This window comes from Pyrgilauda ruficollis, unplaced genomic scaffold, assembly GCF_017590135.1.
Source record: "Pyrgilauda ruficollis isolate IOZ18807 unplaced genomic scaffold, ASM1759013v1 scaffold15, whole genome shotgun sequence".
NCBI lineage: Eukaryota > Metazoa > Chordata > Aves > Passeriformes > Passeridae > Pyrgilauda > Pyrgilauda ruficollis.
The window spans coordinates 14,412,882-14,425,086 of record NW_024513654.1 but is presented as its reverse complement, the minus strand read 5'-3'; the positions used below and the strand labels follow the sequence as shown (position 1 = coordinate 14,425,086).

The 12,205-nt window shown below is 33.8% G+C and overlaps 1 protein-coding gene across 1 annotated transcript in view; it reads right to left on the bottom strand.

Annotated features, from left to right (window-relative positions):
* LOC121350220 (adhesion G protein-coupled receptor A3-like) overlaps window positions 1-12,205 on the bottom strand; it is a 256,338-nt gene that overhangs the window by 110,321 nt on the left and 133,812 nt on the right. The window contains exons 8-12 of the mRNA XM_041461380.1: window positions 11,764-11,928; window positions 8,032-8,230; window positions 6,622-6,771; window positions 3,519-3,680; window positions 982-1,197 (exon numbers count right to left, since the gene is read on the bottom strand). Coding sequence (XP_041317314.1) covers window positions 982-1,197; window positions 3,519-3,680; window positions 6,622-6,771; window positions 8,032-8,230; window positions 11,764-11,928 — 892 coding nt within the window. The remainder of the gene's footprint in view (window positions 1-981; window positions 1,198-3,518; window positions 3,681-6,621; window positions 6,772-8,031; window positions 8,231-11,763; window positions 11,929-12,205) is intronic.

Genomic DNA, 12,205 nt, shown 5'->3' with positions numbered 1-12,205 from the left:
ACCTTATGGATGGCAAACTCATTGCTTTTCAGAGATGCCTTTCTTTTTCCTATAGACAGACATGTTAAAAGTGTTCATAGGAAAAAAAATTAACTCCATTAAAGGAAACAAATTTAACCTATTCTTCCATTATTAAGATGACTCCTTTTAGCAGAAGATCATGGGAGCACAAAGTACCATATAACTGACTGCACAGTCCATACAGATTAAAATGCACCAAACTTCAATCAAAATATTTTCAAGTTCAATAAACCAGTAAAATTGTTCAGAGAAGCATAATTTTGTCATAGTAAATAATTCAAGAAATAAGCCTATTAAACTGAGATTCAGTTGAAGGATAACTAAAATTCAACACTAATACTTAAATTCAATAACATGCTCAGCCAAATATAAAATTCCATTTCCTGCTAGATCAAAATTTAATTGTTACACTTCATTATTTGATAACAACAGTGTATTCTATTAAAAGATTAATTCTATTAAAATTCTATTATTTACTATTTTCTGAAGCTACTACTCAAAAATCCAGCAAAACACTCTCCCTCAGCATGAAGTCCAGTGCAGTATTATTTATGAAAGTTAATGTAATTTCCCTAAAAAAAAAGCATCTATGCAATGTAAAACCCTGTGAGAGTGCCTCACTAAAACAAGTATTTCCAAATTAATTTGAAGAAATTGTTTACACATAGAGAAGTCTGCACAACTGGACTCAGAGATAGAAAGAACAAGACATTCACTCATCTCTATTCACATCCTGCATTCTGCCTGATTCTATTAATGGAATATTCATTAGCACAACAAAATATGCTACACCCAATACACCAGTTTAAGCCCACTTACACGCTGAAATTATTAACAAGTTTACAGTGCTAACAACACATAAAATATTCATTTTACAAATCAGTATTCTGCCTAAAGGTGCTGCTGAAAACACTAAATAAATAAAATAGATAACTTATATTGATAATCATACTGACTTACCCTGGTAGAAGAATTCACCAAAGAACCATCCAGATTGCCAGTGTTGCACTTAAAATTCAAATATAGATCAGGATTGTGATTTGCTTCCCATCTTCCCAAATCAGGAGTCACTGACATGTCTGAGTTTGCAGATGTTTTCTGGTAGGCAGTGCAAGTCATTCCTGTGAAACTGGATGGCTTGATCATGAAGGCTTCCAGAGCAATATTACGAGATACCTGTGAAAATATTGAAAATAATTGCCACAAACCCATTAACCACGCTTGCAATTGTGTGTGCAAAGCGTGTTTACTGCATACACTCAATAAAGGATTGTGCATGTATGCACAAATACACATGGATATATGTGTATATTTATATATTGTCTTGGGGTGAGAAAGAAAATAGAACTTATTTAAAAATATGATACAGGATTCTACAGCACCATAGCGGGTTTGCTTCCATCTGTACTTCTGAGATGTATGTATATACATACATATAGATCTGTTTCTACAGTTGCACTAATTATTATATCAGTTTCGCAATTCCATCATTATTCAATTCAATGGAATCTGGAATTAAAGCAATAGAGTAATAAAGTAAACTAGCAATACCAGGCTTAAGAACTACTTAAAAAATGAATAAGGATGTGCTTTGTACCTAAGAAATGAAACAGGAACCTTTTTAGCTATTTGGTGGCTGAGTCTTTTCACACAACTTGCTCCATGAGAGCATTGAGCATGACTAAATGGTTCAAGGCAGCACCATGTTACAGGTACATCTGTGACCTACCCTTCAGCAAAGTGAAGTGTATGGAGATGGAGACTGCAGCAGAGTGCAGAGATGCACCTCTACCCTTAAAGTAGCATTTTAATTTCATCACAGGCCTGTGCATGGGACAAACATCTTGTGTTATAACAGGGGGACTACCTTAGACTGGTGCCACACTGATAGGACTACATGGTTTCTGCTCCCAGGCACAGATTGTTTCCTGATCTGTGGACCTGGCAGAACTGAATTAATGGCTGGACTCAATCATCTTAAAGGTCTTTGACCACCTAAATGATTCTATGATTCAATGTTTTATAGCTAACATATTTTATAGAGTTTCTCTTTTTTTTTTCCTTTGGAATTGTACTAGAAACTATTGGCTACCTAAGCTGTGGGTGTTTTATTTGCTGTTTTCTAAAATAAAGAAAGCAGATGCAATTTCTGTGAGACAGTTTCCTGGCTGGCCTCCCAAAGGAACAGACATGTTTGGTATTGCATAAGATGACACCAGAAATACTCCACAGCTTTTGTTTATTTACAAATTGCACTCAACAGTAAACTACTTCTCCTACAGAAAACCATGAGAAGCTAAAAGATAAAGCAGGGCAAAACAGTCAGTGACACATACAGAAGTCTGGGTACATAGAATTACTCTTTTTAGTAATGTCAACATCTTCCTGAAGCAGTGACAGGGAAAAAACTCAACCTTTGTCACTTGACATTTAAAAGAAAGGCAAGTATAAAACAACAGACAGAGACCCCCTAGCTGTTACATTGCAAAATATTTCTAGAAGTTACATTATTGTCACTACACATTTAATAGAAATACTTTTGGCAAATTTGATTCTTTTATGTAAATGAGAATAAAATAAAAACCTTCCTTTAAGAAAGAGTCCAATATATTTTTGTCTCTGTTTGAAAGACTGCTTTTCTAAAAGTACAAACTAAGGCTATTATGCTATTTGGCTTCCTCTATAATTCACTTGTATAATTGCTTTTTTTTTTTTTTTTTTGTTCCTTTTATTTTTATACATTTTTCCTGTGATTGACTCTGTACCTGAACTCACATTTAAGTAGTGTTTTTGTGTAAATGCAGTGGACAATTGAGAAAAGAATAAAGGTTGTTTAAAAGCAAACAAGCAAACTAACTCGAGGGATGATAAGGCTTTAAGGTGTTTATCTAAACTTCTAAAAGGATAACTTTCAAGTTTCTGATTTAGATGTATTTCTGATATTTAGATGTTGAAGTTGACAAGAAGACAATGTCTTAGTCTCCAAATGAGAACCTCTCAGTATCCAAGTGACAGACTTGTGTAGATTGAGGACAAGGAGTAAAAAAATTATTTCTAACAGGTACAGTTTGCTTCTAAAAAAATTAAAACTATCCCTGAATTGGTAATTTTTAGGACATGATAGACCTTTGTTGATAATCTTCTGAATATTTTAATCAATAGTTGTCCAGAAATTCTGGGTAAGTTGTATTAAAATCTTCCAACTACAAAGGATCTTGTTGTCTTTTATGCTCTGACATGTTGCTGCCAGTCACTCACTCAACTTGGACCTTTCAAAATAAAACTATATGCTATAGTGGCTTTAAGAATAGAAACTGAATGGATACAAAGAACATTAGAAAGATACTGTTGTCAACACTATATTGTCACAATAAATAAAACTGATCAAAGAAAACCACTTTTTAATACCATTGGTGATATTTAAAAAATATTTTGGTCTTGCAAATAGACTTCAAGAGAAAAATTCTTACAAAACTATTTTTAATTTTTTGAAATACCTTTGATATAACTTGAATCTTACTGGTCAGTATTTGACTTGCAATCTGTTCCACACATCGTACAATCCTGGTGCAGGCTTTGTCTTCTTTTTGAGCCATCCACAACACGTGGTCATCCACCAACATTATATTGCTGGCAATCTCAATAAGAGCATCCCCAATCTGGAAGAGGAAAAAAACCCAAAAACCAAAAAGGTATTGTCTGTAAAACTCAAGAAGTAAGAAAAGAACAGAGAAGAGTACAAATGAAGGCAGGCACCTTATTTCTCTTGATAACCATCATTGAAAGACAGTTTAGATTTTATAAAAAATTTAAATGGACTGAAAAAGAAAACACAAGAAAGGAAAAGTGCAACTCACATTAAGGAAAAGCTTTTAAATTCTCAACTTTAAAGCTTATCTTCTAGATAAACCAGACAAATTGAGTCATCTCATTTCAATAAACAGAATTCCAGAATTATCACCCTCTTTCTTAAACTAATTAAAATTGGTCATGGCCTTCTAAAGAACTTTTTCATGTTCAATCAAAGGACCTTGAGGGGGAGGCTTGTGGGGAAGGAAAAGAAAAAAAAGAGAGGAAAAATATATTCAAAAGACATCTTTGTTACAGACATAGGGGAGTAAATTTGAGATACAGCTCAGGTGCTGATATAAACTTAGATCATCTCATGAGCCATACCTTTGGTAGTTTTAATTCACACTTGTGCCTAATTCAAAACAACAGATCTTTGTTTTGCCAGGTGACATTTTACAGATTTTGGTAACTGTGTCTTTGAAATTTTATTAGTAGTTACATTTAGAAAAAATAAATATGACTGTGAATATTTTCTGTAATTATTTCAAGCTGGAATAAAAATGTTTGCTTTTTAAAATTCAAAAACTTAATTTGAGTAAAATTTCAAAATTAACATGACCATGTTACCAATATTTTTGAAGGCAAAAATATGGAAAAGATCTACCCATTTGTCACAGGTAAACCTGAATAAAACAGTATATAGAAGAAAAAAACAACTGAGAAATATTGCTAAAGAAAAGTTCAAGGCAAAAAGTCACACAAATAGAAACAGAAAAATAAGACAAATACACAGATGATTCAGTGGAAAGGAAAATAGAAAATCAGCAATGGTGAAAAAGATTTAAAAGATGGCTGAGGTTATGAAGTTAGTTCTGCATTTTCAATAAAAACAAGATAAATTTCCCATGCACTGCAAAGGAAACAAATAATGAGACTACATGTGAAATTTTATGTGACTGTTCCTGAAATATTTAATCTATTTTTGAGAACATAATTACTAGATAATTCTAGATGGCGTTTGACAATGTGACAGAGTTATTGATAAAATGAATAATAATGAATCACATTAAGAGTCTGGATTGATTTATGAGAAACTATAAAAGCAAACACCAATCAGCTAGGCAGTAACTTACTGAGGGCAGAACAATAGTCTATAAATATACAAAAGGAGAGAAATAAGAAAAGGAAGTAAGTTATACTATAATTAAATGCATTAATGAAGAGTAAAGTCATGTCATTGAAAATACAAAAATTTGGGCTATCATGCAAGCTCCTGACAAAAATTGTAGCGTGTTGCAAATATGTCCCTTGTGCAGCTGTTGAACCTCTCTTGTTTGAGAAGCAAAACACCAGATGGGACAAAGCACCTTCACCTTGTATAAAAATGAACAATCCCATGAGGAATGGGATGCACATCCCAGAAAAGAGGTACAGAAACTGTACTAGTTTAGCAATAATGTTTCTGAAAATATTCTGAAAAACTGCATTTAAATTGATTTCTAATGGATTTACATAATTCTAGTTTCAGCTGCTAGTCAATTCCCAACTAACTGCCTTGCAAGAAATAAAGTTGTCCTATTTATAATTACAAGTGCAGTGAAGCTATTGACACTTAAATTTCATAGGTGCTTTTGTACCTTGTGAGTGAGAGCTAAGAAATGGGTGCTAGTTGAGAGCTCAATGGATGAGGACTTTGTCTAGCAAACTTGAGAGAGAGGTAAAAGAAAAGAGAGAAAAATTAGGAGAAATGTTAGAAATTAAGAAAATAAAGGATTACTAAATCAGAGATGTAGATGTAAGTGATGGAGATAGAGATGTTTTGATACAAAAAAGAGCAGAAATGAAAACCTATTTGAAAGGTGGAAGAAGTAAATTAAAAGATTAGAGATGGTGCTCAACTTTAATGGAAAGTACATCAGCTGCTAGAAATCAAAGAGGCTTTATGGCAAATCCAGCTGTTTCTTTTGAATGCCAAATTTTTGTTTTGTCAGAAAGCAGTAAGATCTTATCAGGATTCTGAGCTGAAATAAAGTTGCAGCTTTGAAACACGATTCTTGGAGAGTGCTTAATAATATACTTTAGATCTAGTGTATTATGGTGAAATTGAAGTTGGAGACTTTCTCAAATTGGCACTAAAATGTTAACTGTTACAATTCCCAGAGCCAGAATGGAATGAACATTGCCAAACCAAAAGAAAGCATCATGTGGTCAAAAATTACAGTTTATAAAATCTTTATGCAATCTTTACTCTGAAAATTAACAGTAAAAAAATATGATGAACATTTATGTTCTCTGTAAAAACCTATTTTTCCCATAGGGTTTGCATAATTCTGATTAGATTTTCCTGCAAAAATGGCATACATAATGCTGAAAGTTTCTGTATGAAGTTGCACATAAAGACATATTATCATTTCTTTACAAGAAAGGACGCCTCCTTGCAAAATTCAGTAAAAACCTTCTAATAAAATGGTGAAAACAAAAGAAGCATTTGTAGCTCCAGTGGCCAGCCAGAGTCCATTCTATCAGATTAGACATGACAGCAAATAAACTTTAAAAGAAATTTAATTAAGTGGCTCATTAAAAACAGGTTTTATTCCTAAGCAGCAATGCCCTTGTCATCAGTGAAGAAGACTTAGTTTCCTTTTTGGCACAAAGGGACACATCACAGTTTATGCAGAACATTTGCAATCAGCAATCAGTTTTAGGATCTACTCTTCACTGTGTGCCTGCATACATTAAGAGCAGGGCCATATGAGAAGACTTCACTTCTAAGTGATACTTTTTTTCAGCATAGAGAAGATATCTTACATCTTCAACTTCATCCACGAAGACAATTAACTTTTCCATTATATAAGCCAAATATATTACATCCATTTTATCCGCAAAGAGGGAAGCACCTCTTGTGTAGGCTGTCAGCTGGCGGGAAAACTCCAGCACCGTTGTCAAATTGATGTGCATCTGAAAATACATTAGAATTGTTAGGCTTAATAAATCAGCTAGCTTCATTCTCTTTAAAAACTGAAGATCACATCCATTGGTATAATGCCTGCCATAATTTCACATGGATTTATGTGCATCAGTATGCCATGGATATGCATTTCAGGGGAACATTCAAACATATGAGTGTATTTTCAGCCTTAGGTCTTAGATTTCATTGCTGTATCTGAAGACATCACCACAACAGAACAACAAATTTTGAAGACTTTTGTTTACTTTTTCTAGACTGTAGCTATCTGGCCTCATAAAATATACCAAGCTACTTACCTTGCCTTGCCTCTATCTCTAGACCTTCATGAAAACAACAGTGTCAGCAAGGGTTCCTATACTCAGTGGCACATGGTGGGAGAACAAGAGAAGTTCAGACTGGCTGTGAAGAAAATCTTTCCTGTTGTAAGAGTAGTCAGGCATTTGAATGGGTTAACCCAAGAAATTGTGCAGCCTCCATCCTCAGAGGTTATCAAGTCCTGAGTGTCTAAGGCCCTGAGAAACCCAACCTCACCTCCTTGCTTACAGGAGAATAGACTGTATGTTAAACATCTCCCTAATTATTTTATTACCCTGTAATTGCAGCGGCTCTCTTAATACATTAATTACTCTTATTTATGAACCCATTTGAAAACAAACTTTTTGTGGTCTTACTCAGCACTACTGATACTACCAGGGAAGAAATGGTCAAGGAAACTGAAAGTTGTAAAATCAGTATGGCAGTTACACATCTGGGCCATCCTCCACAGTGTTTCCTGTTACATTCTTTTTTTCTCATTAATTTCTATCCATCTACTTTTTCATCTCATTCTTTTACTTATCCATAAGAAACAATTTAAATACTGCTTTTTTTGAAGACATCAAAAAGGCATTCTAAAGAGGAAAGGCACTTCAGCTGATGAAACTCTGATATGGGACTCCACAAGAAATTAACATCTCTCTGGAAAACCATATGAGGGGAAGGAAAGTCAAGCACTGATCACCCTGCCAGCATTACCAATAATCATCTAGACTCTAAGCACCTAATGGAAAAAAGTATTAAGATAAAAGTAATGCGGTGCACTTGTTCCTACTACAGCTTCCAATTACCAAAGAAACAAATGGTTGTCTTTCAAGTAAAGCATTTTGTTAAAAGTCCATCTATCCCAAACTTGTGGCTGAACTGACATTTCTTGCAAGCTATTCAACAAGGTGAGTACTAGAGAAGGGGAGCCTCGGATTCCAAAATATTACCTGACTAAAAGCATGAAGCACTTGGGTTATTTCTTGTGAGTAAGGACATTCAGAGTAGTTTTCTTCATCCCAGCGCCCAGTTCGGTTACATTTACGCCACGCCTTTGCCTCTTCTGCACCATTGTGAAATGTGACAGAGTTAAAAGAATACTGGAGACAGGGCTGGTAAGCAGTTATCCCAGCCAAAGTTTTGGGCCACCTAGAAACAGCATGGTAGTAAAAATTAAAATGCAAAAGGCAACTTACAATATAGATATGTAGAACAATAAACAACCATATACAACAACACAAAGTGATATATTAGAGAAAAAGGCTATTTTAGATTTACTTCATAATGTTTTGTAATGAATTCCTTTGTTTCCTTGGAAAATGTTAGAATTACATAGGTTCAAGTCTGGCTGGTCACACATTCATTCTGCATTAATTCCAGGAAGGTGTTCAGTGTTAAGGGAAAAGATATGGTTGGGGTTTTTACCACATTGATGTCTGCAGAATGCAAAAAGTAGAGCAGTAAATCCATGAAGAAAAAAATACAAAACAAAACAAAAAAAAACCCCAAAAACCCCAAATACAACAACAACAACAAAAAAAAAAACCCCAAAAACAAACAAACAAAAACACCAAAAACCCCTAAACTCTATTACTAAATGATCTTAAAACTAAGGGCTCAAAATGTACCTGACAATCTCTGCTTTGCATTTTGACTTACCACTAAAAAGCCTTGAAAAAACAAAAATTCCCGAATGTCTCAGAAAACAGTGCACAAGATTTCAGCAGAGATCATGTGTCGTGAAGGAGGAAGAAACTCGCCCTCAAAAATTAGCTATTTAGGTATACATGATGTATGTAGTATGATTCCAAAACAGTCTTTGAAAACAAACTAAATCAAGAGCAGCCAGAATTCTTCTATTTACCTGATTAGACTGATATAAAACACACCTTCTGTGTATAGAAAGTGTTTTTCTGCTGCATTCTCTAGAACAGCACAACTGGAACTACTTCTGTAGACACCAAATCTATTGTCATTTACAGCCTAGTGTGGACATAGCAGGATCAGGTAATTGGTAGATATCTAAGAAAGCCATAAGCATATCCTCAGTGAGACAGCAGGTGTGGGAAGGATATGGTTCTTTAATTGCACTGATGTAATGAATGAACCAGATAAATCACAAAAATATTCTGCCTTTCAATGGAATTACAGCTTGGCAATCAACCTTTCCTCAAACAATAGTATTAGCTCCTCTAGTTACACAATGCATGCTCAATTGTACATTGTTACATAATATACTGAAAGGTTTTAGGATATAAAAGTTTTCTTCATTTCAAAGAAAAGCTAAGAAGAAAAATACTTTTATTTTTTCATAGCTGTCACTGAAAAAATTCAATGTGTGGTGTAAAAACAGTTGATAAAAAAATGAATCATGAAAGAAGATTTCCAAAAAAATCAAAATATTTAAAGTAGTATATAGAGCATATAGTAGTATAAAGGACTTTTGCCTCTGGGATGAAATACTACTTTTATTAAAATATTTGCATTAATGCAATTGGCCCACTTTTATTGGCAACTTACTTCAAAAGTAAAACTAAAGAGATAATTCTGAGCCCAACATTGTCTCAGTGAGCACAATCTGGCCTTCATGACTAAGAATGAAAGCATGTAACAACATTATCATTTGCTTTTCAGAATAAGCTTACAGCATTCTAGAAAACAACAACCAAAAAAAGGTAAAATATGGCCATGATAGAGAAAACCTCTTAGCAGAAAAGGCCAGTTCGTTCCGACTCTCAGTGCCTAATTCTTACTGCAGTTACACAATTATAAATACCACCTAGGCTGGACCACTGAAATAGCCACACTCCCCTGACGCTTTTTTTCCTTTCTTTTGCCCAATAAAAGAACAGTTCTTTCTAGTTTTTCCTTTGTGGTTCAATTCTTTCTACTTCCATACTTGTTATGTTACCAAAACTTCAAAGACCTTTGTAAGAAAACTTGCTGGTGTGATAGCTCCATCTCTGAGGATAAACCTTTGTACAATTTCAAGCACTAATGTTGAGTTGGAGCCTCATAAATTCTATACGATTTTAAATTCATTCTCTCAAATGCCAAAAGAACCTATGGACTCAGCATCCTTTTGATGTACATTTTAAAAATAAATTTATATGGATTTCTAGGAAGATGATCAATAGGTTGAGAAATGTCCACTCTTGTTCTTTTGATTTATATAAAATGACAAAAATGCCCCTGGTGTTAGTTTGTGCAGCATGAAGATTTATATATATTTATTTATGGAGAAAAGGATGTCATTTTAAGGCAAGAACATGAACTTCATAGTGTTGCCATCTAAAAGATTCAGTATGAGTTTTCTGATAGGAAGTATATATTTTTTAAAGATCTAATGAAAACCTATTTCAGCAAATCCACTATGAAAAAATACAATTCCAGTTATTGTGATGACAAAAAAATCTATAGCTAAGATTGTCAAAGGTCTCTAATGAAATTTAATCCATATATATGCATTGCCTCAGCAATTCTGCCTCAGTGAAACAGGCAAACTCGCTGGTACTGAGGTTAAAACATAATAAAATAGCTTTGTAGTAAAGAGAAAAGAGACTATTTGAGTAGGTTTTTATTTCCACTTCACTCTAATTCAATCTTTTACTTTTATTCAAACCCAAGAAATAGTGCAAAAAGCCTTTGGGTTTTTAAGTTAAGGTAACTAAAAATAAATAGCGGCTTTCAGGTCAGAAATATTCACAGAAAGTTCTGCTATATAAGAAAGGCTTCTTTCTTCACCTACTTTCCTTTCCTTAACTACTCAAGCTGAATTATCATTATAATTCATTTGGTAACAAATTACTGTCTTGATTTCTCAATGGGATTGCCATCATACATCAGTCTTATTGTCAAGCAGGTTTTGTTTAAGAGCTTTGTGCATATCATTGGTGTATTTTAGAGCTGACTGAAAACAATACCAAATTCCAGAGGAATCTTTTCTTCTGATTAAAATAATTACAATTTTAAAACGCCCCACCAGCATATGTAGTGATGGAACAAAGAAATGATGGAGCAAAATCTACATCTAGTCTACAAAATTTTGCAGACTCCTTAGATTCAGATAACAGGACAGGTGCATTTTTTAAGCATGTGATATATTGATAGAACTTTGTGTGCTTAAGCTCGCCTCATACAATATATTTGTTTTACTAATAGTTTTACTTTCTATTTTGATCCTCTTCAGTGAAATATTTTATTAACAGTCTCCTGTAATTTGTTACCTCTAATCTCAGCTGAACAAAGCCATCACAACCAGAACAGATTTAAAAAAGTAAAGCACTGAAGATTTAATCTTCTAACGCTTTAATGCAGTGTTATCGTCTTCTACAAAGCCCAAAAAAATTTTGAACCTTCTCTAATTTATCTAATGTCTTAAAAATTTTCCTATTTTTTAAGAAAAAATTTCTTAAAAATAATGCATACTGAGGAATCAGAAGATTTCCTGACTTTCAGAAACCATTGCTTCTCTTGAAGCACTAGGTCCCATTTTCCATCGAAATCATACAGTGCTCCTCCTTCCTACCATATTACATAAAAATGTAACTAAATAAAACTAAATAAAAGTGATTTTAGATAAAACTAAAATAAAAAGTGATCTGTAACTGATACTGAAGTGTCATGTAAGCACTGTACCTCCATTAACATATGAAACACACTCCAAACCCAAAAAGTCATACCTGAAATCTCCCTTGTTGTTAATAATTCTTTCTGCAGGGCAGTAGGGAGCAGCTGTTTCAAGTACCACAATTTCTACTTGTTTAGTGCTATTTCCATAGGAGGTCTTGACTAGACATTCCCAATCTCCAGTTGCATCAATGTCAATACTGGATAGGATAAGTTCACTAAAAGAATAAAAGATTCATCATTGTATACACTTAATTATAGAGATATCAAGTCACTGGCTTTCTGACATTAACTTATTTTTAAACAAAAATATCAAAATGGAGTTTGGTCTATGATATAAGAGGGACAGACAGTACAATTTGTATTGACGACTCAGGTTGTAACAGGCTATTACACAAATCACAAATCATCACAAAATAATATAAACTACTTATCAATGCCCACTCTGCTTTCCCCAGGTATTACAGAATATTTGGTTTGTTGCCCAACCAAGCA